This window comes from Clarias gariepinus, chromosome 14, assembly GCF_024256425.1.
Source record: "Clarias gariepinus isolate MV-2021 ecotype Netherlands chromosome 14, CGAR_prim_01v2, whole genome shotgun sequence".
NCBI classification, from domain to species: Eukaryota; Metazoa; Chordata; class Actinopteri; order Siluriformes; family Clariidae; genus Clarias; species Clarias gariepinus.
Window position 1 is genome coordinate 6695139 of NC_071113.1, and position 18101 is coordinate 6713239.

The 18101-nt window shown below is 33.9% G+C and overlaps 1 protein-coding gene and 1 long non-coding RNA gene across 2 annotated transcripts; one reads left to right on the forward strand and one right to left on the reverse strand.

The window, feature by feature from the left end:
* The first annotated feature begins 1799 nt into the window (after positions 1-1799).
* LOC128541719 (uncharacterized) lies at positions 1800-3780 on the forward strand. Its single transcript, XR_008365651.1, has 3 exons — positions 1800-2089; positions 2847-2901; positions 3489-3780. It is a non-coding gene; the product is annotated as an uncharacterized LOC128541719 (long non-coding RNA).
* Positions 3781-4670: 890 nt separating this feature from the next.
* On the reverse strand, positions 4671-17605 carry si:ch211-180a12.2 (uncharacterized). The gene is made up of 13 exons (XM_053511014.1): positions 17523-17605; positions 15214-15507; positions 13589-13888; positions 12149-12454; positions 11828-11938; positions 11012-11173; positions 9438-9713; positions 9185-9235; positions 8840-9097; positions 7566-7919; positions 6599-6865; positions 5710-5958; positions 4671-4882 (listed from the first exon to the last, which is right to left on the reverse strand). The coding sequence occupies exons 1-13, from the start codon at positions 17572-17574 to the stop codon at positions 4857-4859; spliced, it is 2706 nt and encodes a 901-aa protein (XP_053366989.1). The 5' UTR covers positions 17575-17605; the 3' UTR covers positions 4671-4856.
* Positions 17606-18101: the final 496 nt, after the last annotated feature.

An 18101-nucleotide genomic window follows, 5' to 3' on the forward strand; every position in this document is an offset into this window, starting at 1 on the left:
ATCAAATCTGTCTAGCAGCTGTAGTTTGTTTTGCAGCAAGGCATTAGCCCATTCTTGCAGTACTGACTCCAGTTGTGACGCTTTAAATCCAGAGTATTGCTTACAACTTTGAACTAGCAGATTTAGGTTATTTTACACAAAAAGTACATGCACTTTCACTGTTATGTCTGCCCAAGAGTAGTTAGCAAAGGGCATTTGTGACCTCTTAGTTCAAAGACAGTTTATGGGCTTTGGTGAGCTATCCATGGCATGCACGCTACTTTAAACCCAAGCTCTGACATTACTTGGAACACAGTAGTGCTCCTGCTGTTTGTTAGATCATAGCTATTTATAAACTGTTACAGTTAATCAGTCAAAGCAGTGCAGAATACAGCATGAACTGCTAGTTTTCCATTGTAATCAAATAAAATAATTACGTCTGTCAGCAGTCACAGGGACCTAATTATTACTCCAATATAATGTCGCTTTCAATCTACTTTTTTTCCCCATTTATGTGGATTTGTGTCCGGGACCTGCAAACCTTATCTGCTATAGCTGAGATCCTATTGTAACCTAGGACATTATAACAGGATTATACTGTATTTCAGAACCAGGAACTATTCAGAAAAAAATAGCAGATAAACATCTGCGAGTCGTCTCTGCTAAATTCTACTAAGACAGTGTTTAAGTCTTGGCTGAAAACCTGTTTGCTTAGTCTTGAGTTAATGTAAATGTTACATGAAAATATTAATAAAAAGAAAATGACAGAATCAATAGGTTAAACAAGTAGCAATATCCATCATAAAAGACCGAGCACTTTGCAAGACATGTGGCTGCATCACAGTGGGGCACATTATATTTAAATGTATATAATATGAAAAATGTTGCTTTTATTGAATAGTTAATGAACATGCCATTAAAGGGTTTTGTGGGGTGAAGAAAGACATAAATTTATATAATAATATAAATATATATATATATATATATATATATATATATATATATATATATATATAATAATAATCTTTTTAATTTTATTTTAATAATTATCTTTTATTAATTAATTATTGTCACTCCTGTGCTTATGTACTGTAGCACCACATTCCATGATACTGGTACAATTCTGTCATATGAATTAGAATAAAAGACTAAACATGGGGTTTAATTGTAAACCTTAAAATAAATCTTATAAAGCTTAACATGAAATCAATGTCCTTCCTTAAAGGGGTTAAAAATTCCTAACTTAAGATATCATTAAGCATGATGCATAAAAAGTCGTAAGAGTGCCCTTAGCCAAGGATTTTTCTAAATTATGGTATTATAAATTAATAATTCTAATAATTACTAATTATGGTATTATGAAATTGCAAATGAAACCAAGTTTAACAATAGCTGGGGAGTGCTGGTAAAGACAGCTGGTAAAGTTTTCCTTTTCAGAAAACTTGACGGTATTACTGAGATTCACTGCATGCCCTGTGGTGTGTACTGTAGTGCCCCAACCACTCCCCCCTCCCCCCACCGTAATGATACTGTCTTGAATTTTGCAAATTATCAAAACTTTATTATAACTAACATGTCATATCCCCACAGACATTTATACAAAAGTGTTACACAGTAAGACATAACACTAATGAACATTATTATTACAGCAGATGAAGATCTCTGTCTTGAATCCTCTTCAATTTGTCATGCCATTTTGGCATGTGATAAATTCATAAGTCTACACTGAAAAAAATGATTTTTTGGTGTGGTAAAATTTATTAAATTAACCATCATAATTTTTACATTGTAAAAATACATTTCAAGGAGAACTAGAATTTTCTAAGTAAAAGTTTAAATACCTACACATTTAATTCATGTAATAAATTAACTAAGTGGAAAGAGTTAAATATTATTATGTATTTACTTGTAACATTTACATGTTTTATAGTCACTGCACATAAACCTAATAATATTAAGTAAATTTTACTTTTTAAGTTTAGTTTAAATTTCAAATTAAACCGCGCATGTGTGTTTGGAGACGCTGTACCCGCGCTGTGGATCAGTCGGTTGGGGATCATCACGGAGGTACAGCACGGCGTGGCTGGAGCTGGAGTTTGGCGTGTTCGAGGTAAGTTTACTTTTCTGTTTTGGATGTGATTCTCACTTTCATGACCCCCAATTAATGTTCATCTTAATCTCAGGACGTACAATTAGCAATATTTCAGTTTTTAATAGTGTGGAGATTCACAAAACACTGTTTTTCGTGTAAAAACCTGAACCTACGGAGCCCCACAGGGGTCCTGTGGTAAAATAAATAAATAAAATAATAACGAACCGAGTGCGCGGATTAATAAACCGAGATGCGTGTTTCTTACCCTCACCTCTCGTGTTCAGAGAAAGGCTCGCCAGTGAGATGTCCTTTCTGAACAAACTGAGTCAGGTGTGTTAAAGCATTAAATGGTAAAAGAGCACTAGCAATAAACATTTTTTTTTTTGAATCCGAATTTTATTAATAAGTTACAAGTTAAATTTCAACTGTAAAGAACCTGTACATATGTTCATACAGTATTGACAGAAGCTCTAATTTGTCCAAATCGCATTGCAGACAAGAAAAAGAAGTAGAGTCATCCTGTGACCTTGCATGCTTCATCTTTCCACATATGATTCTTGCTTCTCACTTTTTCCTTAATCCCTCACTATTCTATCTTGTATTTTTCTAACAATGTCAGAAACGTTGTGTTAGTAGCACTGCTTGACATGCTTGATGCCTTTCTCTTTTGTAATTTGCTTTGGATAAAGGCAAACTTACAAAAGATGAAGAAATGGCTAAATGTAGTTGTACTAATAAAAGATTATGTAATGATACAATGTAAATATTTTCACAGAAACAAAGCGTAGAGCTGAGACGTGAATCTGAAGAGGATCTCTGATGATTGCCTGGTAAAGCATTGTTTTCTTATTAATTATACAATTTAAAATGTTAAATTCACTACAAGATAAAGTTAGATGAAGGGGTGGACATTTCCTGCTTAGTGATGACCATCCACAGTTTATCTAGCTCAAACCGTAGAGCATGGTGCTACCAATGCCAAGGTCATGGGTTTGATTCCCAGGAAAAGCAAGTAATTGTAAATTACAAGTTATAAATAAAAACTTGTACCTTGAATATAGTGTTTGTTGCATTGGACAGAAGCATATACCAAATGCAAATGCATACATAAATCTGAGTAATGATTGAAAGAATTTTCATGTTTGGACTAACCCTTTAAATAGAAACTCAGCAGTCATCATAGGATTTCCTTACACTGTAAATCTCATCCCATGTTTTAGAATGTTTTACTGATGCAAGATTATTGCTAAAGCAATTTAACCCAAGTTTAACAATCTGAAGTATATGAAGTGATGGTCATTTTTTTTATTATTTTTTCTCTGTGATAATGAAGTCATCACAGGTGATTGAAGCAATTCAGATTTTTTTGTTTCTCAAAATAATTTTTTTAATTTATTTACTTGTAAATTTTATGCAGGAGGACAGACGAAGTGATGCCAGTTTGCACATTCTTAAAATCCTTGTTGTCCGTGTTGTTGAAGGGGAGGAACCAGTTGGTGTATCCATAATCCTTGAAGGAAAGGAAATTTTGCAAGAATGTGGCAATACTGCAAATGCATGTGCACTGCTTATGGGAATAATTTATGCCATAAACCTTGCAGACCCCCGAGCACTGCGCTACACATTTGAGCTATTTCAGAAAGTTCTTTTAGAACTTGGTGGGATTAAGCTATCACCAAAAGTGCAAGCTTTAAAGATAAAGTTATCATCTTAAAACATTTGATATGGCTTGACTACTTGTCTGAACATGTTCAGTGTTTACATGTTCAGCTTTTAAAATGTTTTAATGCGTTAAGTTTCAATGGAATACTTTTAAGTGCACTAGTCCAGAGTGCTGATTTGAATGTTGCAACTTCACTGCTACAGAGGGCTATTAAGTTTTAAAGTTTATTCCACAGTTTGTTTAATGTATTTTCTGCTGTATTTTATTTCTAAATGAATGCTGTATTTTATTAATTAATTAATTAATTTATTATTATTATTTTACACAATTTTGTTTAAAACAAGTATTTCAGGCCCTGGTGCTGTGCAGATGTTCCTATGGATGCAAAATTTATCTGAATGCACATTTATTGAAAAAAAAAACTTGTATCTAGACTGTGAATGTCAAAAATATTTGGTAATGTTGGTGAATAAACTGTTTAATTATATTTTAGTTGTGTGATTTATGAAAGATATAGATTAAATAATTACTTAAGTTTCTTTGCAAAACATAAATTAGCAATGTGTACATTATTATAGGGAGTAATATAAATTAATCAAACCAAGTAAGGGAAAATCTCATAAAACAAAATGATAGTAAGATTTACTTAATAATTTCATAAAATCAAGGTTCCTGCTGATACAACAATAAATTAACTTTACTAGATTATTTTAAATAAATCTAACTTGTGCATTAAATATAATTATGTAAGTTTTACTTAATTTTTTGATTGTTAATTTAATTGTTAATTTAATTGTTAAGTAGATTTTACCTGACAATTACGGGTGAGTTTTATTTAATATTGGAGCAATAAAATTTACTTAAAATCTATGTGTGCAAATTGTTACGAGGATTTTATTAAGTAAATCTTACAAGTTATTTTTTTCAGTGTACAGCACAGAGCATTATAATTTATAAACACAAAAAATAAACAATTTTTTAAATATAAATTTTTAATTTATTAGTACTAAAACAGAAATGCATAGTATTATAAGTATTAACTTATAAATAATAATAATATATGAGTAAAACTTATGAGTGAAAAAAGCAAATTTTTAAAGAGCATTTTACTTTATTACTCTATTAGGATTGTGCTCCATCTTCAGGCTCTGTAAGGATAGCAAACATAAAAAAAACATAAATTGCATATTTAAGAGGTCATTTTGAATATATAAGAAAAGAAAATGTTTCATATATACACTACCGTTTAAAAGTTTTAGAACACTTTCTAACTCCATGATGTTTCCTAATTTTTATAACATTGTAAAGGAATGCTGAAGGCGTCCAAAAAATGCTTTAATCTCCTTTGAACAGTTGATATTGAGATGTTTCTGCTACTTAAGCTCTGTAAAGACTTCATTACGCATCTAATCTGAGGTGCTGTTAATTGGTCATTTTTCAGGCTGAAACCTTTGAATGAACTTCTCGTCTGCGGCAGAGGTAGGTTTTGGTCTCGCCCTCCTGGGATGGTCTTTATGAGAGCCAGTTTCATTATGGTTTCATATATTTTGCAAATGCACTTGACAATACTGTTCTTGCAAGAACTATTACAGAAAGCCTGACCTCTGTGTCCTAAAATAACAACTGTTGTTTTTGTTGTTGTTACATAATTACCCAATCCTTTATGTGTTATTTTATAGTTTTGAAATCCCCAGTATTGTTGTAGAATGTAGAAAATAAATCACAAAAAAAAAGAAATTTGCAAGTGTTCTAAAACTTTTGAACTATAGTATATATATATACACACAGTGTGTGTGGGGGGGGGGGCAGTATATATCACAGAAATAATATTCAGCAATTTTGTACAATTTCAGACTGAATATACTGCGTAAATTGACATTGTTATGAATCCTATCTATAAATTGATATAAATTTCACAATTGAATAGATACGATTGATTATAAAATTATGCTTAATTTTGTCATATGTCAGTTACCTGTCCAGGTGCAGTAAACAGGAAAGTGAAATGCAGGATGAGTAATCTCCACTGTGACTCTCAAACATTCTCCTTCAGCCCGTCTTCCTTCCTTCCCCATGTGCACTGGATTTATATACAATGACTCAAGTTCATTTTGTTCCCGTGTGCTCTCCTCTATGAAGTCTGGTTTTACTGCAGCCCCTTCTGTTTGCTTCTCTCGTCCTCTTTCACTGTTTGTAATCCCATTTTCCTCTTCACTTTGCAATACTGGAAAATGAGAATCTATTTAACAAGGCTGCAAGCAAACTTTCTATTATGATTTGCTTCTACTATTTTTTTTTTTTTTTTGCTTTTAGGATTTGACAGTCACTGGACTTGTTTCTCTTATGGACTGCACTAATTTACTTTTAGTGCTTCTTTGTGCTGTTAGGTTTAAACTTATTCTGTTGTTCTGTCTAGTCATGTGAAGTGTGTGTGCATATATATAACAAAATTGACCCACATTAATAGAAAAAAAATATCCATATTACTTTAAGCACACTTTAAATGCTAAAGAAGGTTATTGTTTTTGCAAACCTATTGTACTTAATTACAAACTGATGTTATGGAAGCATAGCATTGTCCAAGTTGTCTTGGCAAGCTGAAACATTAAGATTGCCTTCGACTGGAGAAAAGGGGCCTGATTGAAACACTTGAATTCAATAATTAACAGGTTTGGCCAAATACTTTTCTCCATATAAATATATTTCTTGCATACTTCACTACAGTATGTTTGACTTGAAACAAGTAAGTTTCTTACTTACTTATTATTGATATATTTATCTGATATTTAAAAAAAAAATACTTGACAGACATAATTAACCCCATGACCTCTCAATTTATTCATGTACAGTATATTCTTACTCACAGCATGGTTGACCATTTTGGAGATAAAAGTTGGCTTTGCGTTCTTGTAGTACTGCAGATTTCACCAAAGCACAGACACTATGTATCTCTCTTCCCCCTATGTCTGTCACTTTTTCTGTCTCTCTGGAGATAAGCGGGGTGAGAGTGGAGCCTCCTGCAGCCCAAATGAGTTTGGGATTTGGAACACCATCAGACAGACACAAGGAAAACACCCCTACACCATCAGTATTCCAGTTAACAGCAATGGACTCAGGGATGGAGGGAGCCACTGGACAGGAAAAAAAAAGATTTTATATTAATGTTTGTGGTGAAAGAAAAATACCATATACATATGATGTGATGCATCAATATGACCCAAGACGCATCTGTTTCTCCAGTACTTGGACTCCCGCCCCCCCCAAAAAAAGCCTCTTTCCAGTTGTGTTGGACTAATGGCACTTAGTTATTAACCTAGTTAACCCAGTGTAAGTATGTATCCAATGATGTAAACATTACAAGCACTTTTTGTAAGTCGCTCTGGATAAGAGCGTCTGCCAAATGCCTAAATGTAAATGTAAATACCAGTGAATTACATACAGTAATGATTCATGCTGAGAACTATGTTTATTTTCTCCTCCTTATCTAAATACTGGCTTTGGTGCATAATCCCAAGCACTTGATTTAGGTTGTAACAACACAAATTGTGAAAAGGTTCAAAGAGTGTGAATATTCACGAAAGATAACTAATTAGTTATACACTACTTTTAAATTACTTGTAGTCTCATTTAAAAGAAAAATGCATTTACTATTTTTTTTCCTGACATTGATATATTGCACAGAATGTTAGCTGCCGAAATCCTCCAATTATTAGCTTCATGCAAACATGTGTATGACTCTTTTTTTCATAACTGATCAAATTATAACACACTGCACATTTTCTCAAGCCTTTAACTCTTCTTACATGTGAATGTGCATTGAAACTGTCTTACCAATGCGAGAGTTTGTCCAGACTCGCTCTATTGGTGCAAGGAGGGAGCAATGCTCAACTCTGCACACAATCTCTTCATCCTTATCTATGTTCTTCAGCCCGTTCTCCACTTCCTTTAACACCGCCACTGCTCTAAACATTCTTGACTGCATCTGGATCGGCCCCCGTATTTCCCCCAGCCCTTCCTCTTTCTTAACTTCCATCTCCCTGTCATTGCATCGCTTAAGCCAGTTAACTGCAATGTCAGGAGGGTAGAAGCTTGTAATGCTACAGGACAGTGTTAGAAGTCCCGGTTGTGGACTTGATGGGAAACGAGTGCAGCTGATTTCTGATACGGTGGGCTTCTTTATGAACCCTAGTACAAGCAGAAAGAAAGGGATTATAAATTACAAGCACATTTGTATTGTATTCATTTTTGTCATTAGCATGTTTATGGTCACCTTTCTATGTTCTATTCTTTTTGATAGTTATGGCAAATTTACATTTGTATACACAAGTAAAACAAAGACATATGTTTCGTACACACTACTGAATTTATGTCAAAAATTTTCCACATAAATATTAATTAAATGTAGAAATAGAAATTAATGCCATTGACATGCCACTGAATATATGAAAATATTATATGTTAATATTTTATATTTTAATGTAGTAATAGTAAACAAACAAACAAATTAGATAATGTTTACACACTACTAAATAAATGTAAAATATTTTTTTCATATATAGTAAATGATTAAATAAATAAGCAAATAAAAAGAAAATGTTCTTTATATTCCAATGAATATTTGTAAGAAGTTTGATGTGTAAATACTAAAAACAAACATAGATAATGTGTTCCTTATAAAATAATTAATGTACAGTACATGGGCTTGTATGAATGAGATTTAATAAAAATAACTAAATAAGTAAACAAACAGACATAAACAAACGTGTACACAAATAATGTGTTAATTATACAGCAATGAATAGACAGTATGCAAGAGGTTTTAAACCTTAAATAATAAATATAAATACTTATAGACAAGCAAATAAAGAAAGTGTAACGCATCCATGGATACATGAAGGAGGTTGTATAAATATACTTGACAATGAATGAATAAAAGAACGATTTAATGAATCAATCAAAAAATAAATGTTCTTTGCACAATAGTGTAAATAAAAGTTTAAATATCTAAATATTAATTATATGTAAACAAACAAACAAACAAATAAAATGCATTGTTACAGTATATATCTACAGGACATTGTTCTGTAGCTTGCATGCCCCCTCACCTCTGGTCTTTCTTTTGATAGGCTGTTTAAGAGACATGTGATGGATGGTCACCCACACCGCAGTTTCTCCTCTCTCCAGCTCGGCCTTAGGTAACCTGCACTGGCTCCGGGCTGAAAAGAAGCCTTGGGCATCGGGACGTGGTGCTGCAAGGGCTGCTGGGACAGCCACGGGACACAGCTCCCCCCCCTCACAGAACCAGCGGAAGGTGATGACGTCTGGGTGGAAGTGGGAGGCCTCGACCAACATTGTGACTATACCTGGAGAAAGGTACAGTATGTCTTTGTGTTATTTGAAAAAGGTTCTGTGTGTGTTTGCATGTGTGTGTATGTGTGTGCGCCTTATACCTGTCTCTTCATTTGGCTCCGAAAGTTGGATTTCTGAGACCTCAGGTGGTGCTAGTCAACATGAATTGTTTTATTATTGAACAATGACGCACATAGCTAAAAAATAATAATATGTATTTAAAGTATACTATGTATAAAAAGATAATATACAGATAAACAATTATAAAACTTATCATGTTTGTTTAAATAAAAATATACATTGTAGACAAAAACATGCAATAAAAAATATATAAACTGTAGTAAGATTCCTTACACAGGATAGTAAATTTCTCTGACACTCTCTCCATCACTATCTTGTCTTTCCCTTTATAGGAAATCTGGCATTTGAAGACTGACCCTTTATGAACAGACAGGTTAGGGATGAAGGTGAAAGAGGAAAGGAGCTGTTTGTTTGGGCCAGCTGACTGCAGGGGCTTCCTCGTGTGCAGTTTGTAATAACCTAGAGCAGTAGATGGCAGCAAAGCGTTTTTTTCTGACAAAATTGATACACGAGATGCCCTTGGAGTGTGACTTCTTGAGATGTTGCTTTCTTCTCCACAGTAAGAGAGACAGACAGAGAGAATGGATAATGGTCTGTTGTTAGTCCCAATATACAGTATTTATACCAAATCAATATTTTTTTTCACAGTGTAAACATTAATATGATTTATTAGTTCATGTATAGTAACTGAATTATCCTGGGCAGGGTCATAGTGAATTTATCAAAATGAATCAATATTCTGCATTCACAGTTCTTTAACATGGTTATTCATAAATATTAAGTCATTCATTTACATTAACATTTAGGTATTTGGCAGACTTACAGAAAGTGCTTAAGTTTCCATCATTGGAAAGATCCTTACTAGATTAGTAACTATGTAGCATCAGTCAAACACTGTTTTTTTAATGTATTAACCCAAGTATTAGAGAAACAGACATGTCTTAAGTCATTGTTTAAAGATTTCCAGTGACTCAGCTATGCTGACATCTAGAAGAAATTCAATCCACCACCTAGGTGCCAAAATAGATGCATAGTCTAGATGCATGTCTTCCTTGATAACTGAGAGATGGTGGGACCAGCCGAGCGGTGGTGGATTATCGGAGGGAACGCGATGTGGGGTGTGATTAGAGCTGGGAGGTCATTGGGTGCTAGGCCATTTTTAGTTTTGTGGTAAAGTGTCAAGGTTTTGAATTTGACGGAGGCAGCTACCAGAAGCCAGTGCAGGGAGCGGAGAAGTGGGGTGGTGTAGGAGAAGTTTGAGGTTTGATGACGAGCAACATGCAACTGCATACTGGATCAGCCGCAGACATGACATTTTCTATACCACTTATCCTGTACATAAGAGGTATAGAAAATTAACAGATGTTTATGTATGTGCCCTTTGTTGGATTGGCACACATGCACATACACACTATAGGCAATTTTTTTGGTAACACCAATTAGCCTACTCTACATGTGGCAGGATACTGTAGTACCCGGAGGAACAGCACCAAGCACAGGGAGAACATGCAATCTCTATGCACACAGACCCAGGGCAGGAATTAAACCCTCTACCCTGGAGGTACAAGGCAACAGTGCTAACCACTACGCCACCCTTCCATCTGGCAAGTCAGCTAAAATACATTTATAATTAAAAAAGAGTTAAAGTAATTTAAAAGTCTACAAGAATGTAAACACATTTGACAATCTCAGTAATAACTGTTGACCTGAATGAACTGATCTTCGAGTGTGTGTGTGTGTGTGTGTTTTTTGCATGCTATTTTACATACATGGGCTCACACTTTATAATTAAATTACATATTAAAGCTTTATTTATCTCTATCTTTTAAAGTAGTGGTAAGAGGTACCTGTGTAAGATGTATCTACTAAAAGAACATTGTTGAGAAACCAGGCAGTTTGGACTTGATCTGCTCTTCTGCCTTCTATGCTGATGGTGACCCGGCCTTTCTGTCCCACAACCACTCTTGGGGGCAGAATGATGCAAGACACACTTAAACTTTTTTGCTTCTCTACAAAAAGAAGAGAGATACAGTACCAATTAAGTTTTGATTTATTTTCTACATTCTACAACAATACTGGACATTTTTTAAAGTATGAAATAGCACATATAGCATTAGGTAATGAGGAAACAACAACAACAAACAGTCAGTTGTTATTTTAAGACACAAGGGTTCTGTAACAGTTCTTGCAAGAACATTATTATCTCATGAAGACCATCCCAGGAAAGCAAGACTGAAACTTACCTCGACTGCGGAGGAGAAGCTTATTTAGAATTACTAACCTCAAAGACCACCTCATAAATGGATGCAAAGGCTTTTCAGAGCACAAGTAGCAGACACATTTCAATATCAACTGGTCAAAGGAAGTTATGGCATATTTTGGACGTAACAATATAGAAACATATCAAAATCAGGAAAGACCATGGAATTAGAAAATGCGTCTAAACCTTTGACTGGTAGTGCACGCACGCACGCACGTTTTGTTCCAGTAATGTGTTCTGTTTGACAATTCTAGTCATAACAGTCCAACCCAAGATATCTAATGTTCGAATTGAATAATAGCAAGACAAAACTCTATAATACTATAAATAACTAGGAAATTGTTTATTTAGTTTTCATGGTTTTGTAACGTTAATGTATGTTTGTATCTCTGTGCTGCCTCACCATCTCTTCTCTTCCAAGAAAAGCCAAAACAAAGCAGAAGGATGAGAACCAGGGAAATGATCATCATCGCCACTGATGCTTTTGCAGATTTAGTCAGGACTAGCTTCTGCACTGAGAGAATGAGACAGTAAAAAAATTGGATAACAAGCCAGCTCTTTTACTTATTAAACATTACAATAAAATAATAAAGCATGAATAGGCTTAAAAAGCATCCCATGAGGTGAGTTTTAACACTGTTTTCTGTAATGATGTTTTTGAAAAATCAAGACAAAGTTTATTAAGTAAAAATTTCTAAACATGCAGTATATTTATAAAAGTTACCCAACGAATCTGCAGCTGATAGGTCAATGGAGCTCAAAGCTAGATTGGATACATGAGATTGTTGAGCCACACACTGCACTTGTCCAGCTCGCTCTCTCTCCTCTACGCTGAGGGTGTGAAAGTGACGCATTCTATATGTTCCATCATTGTTCTGTTGAATCTGATGGGTCTCAGGCAGGACAGTGCCGTTTCTTTTCCACAGCACAGACACATTCTGTGGGTAGAATCCATTGATTTCACATGCTAAAGTGAGTGGGGATGAGCGTGAGGTGGACGGCACGACAGACACTGTGACTTTGGGGAGAACTAGACGATAAGAAAAGAAAAAAAATTGAAAGAAGGGAGATCAGTCCAATTTTATTGTCATGCCATCCCGAATAAAATTATAAATGAACATCTATATATAATTTAAGATCACACAAAAATAAAGATAATAGATAATAACAGGAACCAATGTGTCGTGAGGATGTTCTACAACATTGTTGAAATGTTTAAAGTTTAAAAGATTGACAAATCAATGTGGTATAAATGGAATCAAACAGAGCATTGACCAATAACATTCCAATAAAAGCATATGCAGTTCTTTTTTTATGTTTTTATAATGTGAAAGGTCCATGAAACAGTTATCACTTGTTATAAAAGATAAAAAACAGTAGTTCCTTTAGTATCTTTTCTTATCTCTTGAAGTTACAAAGACAAAATGAAATTCAGACTCATTACTCAGAAACTGTAAAAAGCAAAGAAACAGTCCTTGGATGCTCTCCTGTCTCCCACAAACCATAAAGGGATTGCTTTGTTTATATACAGTACTATTTTAAGCTGTTTAAATGACGTATCTGATATATAAGTCCTTGTGGAAGTTGTTACTAGAAATTATTTGTTACTAACAGGTTAAGATTTGCTGTTTATTCGACATAACACCTTATGGCACTCAGAATTAAGAATCGAGCAATGCTGTGATTAATGATAATAATATCACACAAGTAAGGGTGCGCTTATATTGAATATACATTCAATATAATGAGAATGGATTTATACATTCTCATTAAAGATTTATGATATCTCTAACTCCACTGAAGTAACAGTTTCAGTGGGACTATTGCTAGAATTGCAATTCTATGTAGCAAAAACAGCAAAAATATATATATATATATATTTTACTATTTATGATATTTATGATATTTTATAATATAGTATTTAGGCTAAATACTGTATAAATACTCTTCAAATGCTCCTTTTCCTTTCAAATGAGTGGACTGGAACTGTTGCTGACTATAGTCTATATTAAGTGTATCAATTTAAGGGATTAGCAATGTACAAGAAAAAAAAGGCCCTGCAAAAGATAAATAAATATGTATATAAATATGTAATGTAAATACATGTAATATAAATAAAGTGACAACTCAAACATATAGTATATAGTCCGGTGACAAAACTCACTTGTGAGATTTATTCTAAACTCTCTCACAAGTGGTTTCTCGAGAGTTTCATGGTTTACCGCACAGGTATATGTAACATTTCGATCAGCAAGTTCAGGAATGAATACCAGCTGGCTAAAACTTTCATATAGACCATCCTTCGTGCGGTTTGTTTTGGATTTTTTAGGAGCTCTGATCTCTTTGTCTGCTCGTGTCCAGGAGAACGTGATGTAAGAAGGGCTGAAGCCTTTCGCCCAACAATCTACTGCACTCTCTTGCCCCAACACTACCTCTGGGGAAGGCACAAAAATGGACGGTGAAACTGTGAATAAAGAAGAATGAGATTTTTTTTTTAATGTGTTCATCCACATTCAAAAATTCAGACAATCAGCAATTTTAACTGTGGCATGGTGGCATGCTGGCATGCTGGTGCCAGACTATTCTCTCTAATAGTCTAGTTTACACAGAATGGTGTAAAAAAACAAACAAAGAACAAAAAGTTAAACTACTGAGCAGGTCTTTGATTGCAAACATCTTGTTTATCATAAGGGTCATTAAAAAGAATAGATAAATGAATTCAAACTGGCATAAGGGCTAAAGTAGCTCCACAGTGATAGTAATCATTATTTAAAATTGTGGTAAACATACAAAAAAACATCTTAGAATACACAACTTGTCAAACATTTACGCTAATGCACTATAACAGCAGATTATATCAGGTTCCACTTCTGTCAGCAGTAATCTGAGGCTTCACTTGGCTCATGCTGGCAGCTTAAACCAGTCTGGACAATATTCTCTTATCAAAATAGCTTTTACATCAATGGAACTACTCTTTACTGGATAACAAAAAAAAAAAAGCTAAATTAATGCTCAGTTAAATATACCTTTTTGTCAATAAGGGGTTTAATGTCCAGGTCATTATACAGTATACTTACTTTATAATGACCTGGATGTAGTAGGGCAAATCTAAAACTGATGAAGCATCTCAGTATAGTCATAAAACATATTTGTTTCCCCAGTTGTTCTACCAGTAGTCAAGTCACCATTACTTACTGCTGCCAAACAATATGTTACATCTGTTTTTTTTCTTCTTAAGATGCCTTGCAGAAATGTGCAAATATGTATTTAAAATATATTTAAAAGACAATTTTTTTTTACAGTCATCCAATACAGATTATGGAGAAAGTACATTGTTATGTTTGATGCCTGAACACATTCACCCCTATGAATCATAAGACCAAGAAAAGAATAAAAAAAGGTCTCACATTCTTTTTGACTAATTTCCAATATTGTGTAAATATCGTGACTGCCAAAGTCACTTTAAAGGTGCAACCCTTTTATCCAAGGTAGTAAATGAAACATTTCAAATATGTTCTTATTGTCCTAATTCTATTAACACTGATGCTAGTTAACCACATTTGGTTATTTTGAACATTTGTAAATTCTAAGCTTATTTTTTAAGATAATAAAGACACTGTCACCTTGTAAAATAATATTGCTGCCTGAGACACGTTTTTCTATGTTTATTGCTGAAAATTAATGAAAATAATTGTATGCAAAGTTATTTAAGTTATTTAAATATTTATAAATTAATAGTTACAAGGCACCCAAATCATGGCTTCATCCTCGAGGTCTCATGTAACTTACCCAAAATGATCAGTGTGACATTGCTGAAGTAATTGGTTAGATTGCTCTGTACATGGCACTCATATACTCCCTGACTGTGCGGAGTAGCATTATACAACGTCAGGGGAAAAAATACATTGGATCCAGTGGCTGACTTGGTCAAGTAATGTACACTTCCTGTTTGATTGTTGGATGCAATGATGGATCCATTAAAGGACCAGGTGGCATTGAGGAATTCATCTGTGTCTGGGAGATGGAACGAACAGGGAAGGACAACAGAGGAGCCCAGACGCACAGATATCTCTGTGGGAAATACTGGGAAAAAGAAGACAGAAATGGACAGAGGTAATTTACCACAGTTACATACAAACCAGAAGTTTGCAACAAATAAATTACCAAACTTTACAACAAATACAAGAAGAGAATATTTTGGGTAGATAAAAAAAAAGCATTTCTCAAGTAAACCTTTTTCATCGTTTATGTTACATGAAAACAAGTTCTATTCAGTCTACTATTAGCCATCAATATTCTGTAGACTGTAGAGTAATAGCCTAAGGAAAAAAAAACACCATAAATGACTTGAATATCAATATTCATAACCAATATCTCATGCCGAGCATGGCAAAAAGATTTATTTTATGATTACATACAAAAATTGATTTAACCGTTGGATAACAGTTTCCTACATTACCCACAATGCTTTTTGTAAACATGCTGGGAGCCATTGGTTTATCTATACCTGAAGAAAGTGATGCAACATAGTCAACAAGTGATGCGTAGGATTTATTGCCTCGAAATATATACTGATACTGCTGTCAAACCCATGTCACTGGACATCTTTTAGAGAACCAACTTAATTTAAACCGAACCAGATCATGAGCTGATAATGATATGTCAAATTTGATCTCAGGTTGTCTTTATCTAGCACATGCAAACAAACAAACAAAAAAACAAACACACACACACACACACACACACACACACACAGACACACACACACACACACACACACACAAAGACTGTGATCATAAATACAAAGTAATAAAAATAAGCTTCTTCTGCACACAATCTGATTTACTATTCCCTATAAAAAAGAGAAGTGTCTGATGTTTTATATACATGTGTGGAAATACAATGATATTTGCACACTATACAGTACAAGCAGTGACTTTCATTGTGTCGTATTAACCAGTATCAAGATAAGAGCGCCATTAACCCCTCTCTTTCCATCACACATTGTTAGTATTTTATCATTTAATAAGGGGAATTCTTTGGCTTGGTGCCAAGTGCAAATCACACTGTTATGCTCTTTTGTCTTAACAACAAATATTTATTGTTATGGTCATCTATTAAACTAATAAAAGACACAATTTTTTATCCGGAACTATATTTATTCTTCTCGCATTGGTTAAATAACATTTGCTATGCTGATCTCGTGTGTAATTTAAGAAAGACGTTTAAAGAAAAAACTGGAAAATTCATTATTTTACATTAAAGTAAAACTTTCAGAAATCGGAGTTTGTAAGTACTCTTTTAATTATGAGCTCAAGCAATAAACATTTACAAGTGAGAGTAATTTAATGGTGTGTTGAATAACCACTGATAAGCAAGTCAATGAAGGTGCTGCATACCAAAAATTAAGTGAACATCAGAAGACTACAGTACAATGATACAATCAAGTGGCAACACAGATCAAAAATGACCAGGAAGAATTCAGTGAAAAAATACAATAGAATAAATTGAAGTTACATTCTTTCTTGGCTTTATGTCTGTTAAGAAAACATACTGAAAGCAATATGTCTATGTCATAGACTCATAGCCACTGCCTTTAGACAGGTCTGGAGAAAAACACTGTATGCCTTATTTAAGCCAGGTTTACTTAAATTATTCTTGATAGTTAGCTAGCAAGATGATCAATCAATCAATCAATCAATCAATCATTACAATGATTTATTCACCCATCCATCCATCCATCCATCCATCCATCTACACATACATACAGTACTGTAGATATATACATATATAATATGTTTGCCTTTAATTGCTCACAATATTATCTGTCAAAAATCATTTATTTACACTTACAAGATCTTATGGTTAAATTGGATACAAGTTCTATATATTTACATGGTTAAATTAGAAAAGATTAGTAAACATGTACATTGTGCTCTGTGCATAGTCACTGACTGGGATTAACTAAGAACTGAGTGCATACTAATTGTGCTGCTTTATGCTAATTTTCATATTGTGATTTAGACACTCCTTCAAATTTCACCTGTTACCTGTTTGATTTAACCAGAACAAAATGATCACTGAAACTGAATACTCACCATGTTTCACTTGGCTCAGGACAAAGAAATACAACAGGACTTTAAACTTCATGGCTCTTTACTGCTCTGAGGACACATATCTTATCAACAACTTTTGTACTCCCTCTCTTAGATAGTGACACCGCTTTTATAGTGATTTGAGACAGTGGGCGTTTTTTGAAGTGGGCAGAGAATCCCAACCTCGAATAGAGGAGTGAACAAACTGCAGAGAGGGAGAGGGAGATTTTAGAACAGTGGTCAATTAAAATTCAACATGGCCGCTATCCAGTGTTTTAGGATACTTTATATTCACGGCATAGAGTGGCCCAGCTGAAGTCTTCATTCACTGGTGACCTCAAAGTAATTAATTACATGTCCCAGTAGAGCAGAAAAATTACTGTAAGTTCCACGAAGGCTTGAACAAGGAGAGAAAAAAGAAGATCAAAGAAAGTGATCTTAACATGATTCACAAGTCTTATAATAATAATAATAATAATAATAATAATAATAATAATAATAATATCTATAATAATCTATATAGATAAATCTATATAATAATAATATAATTATCATTGTAAGTTTGTAAACATTGATACAGGG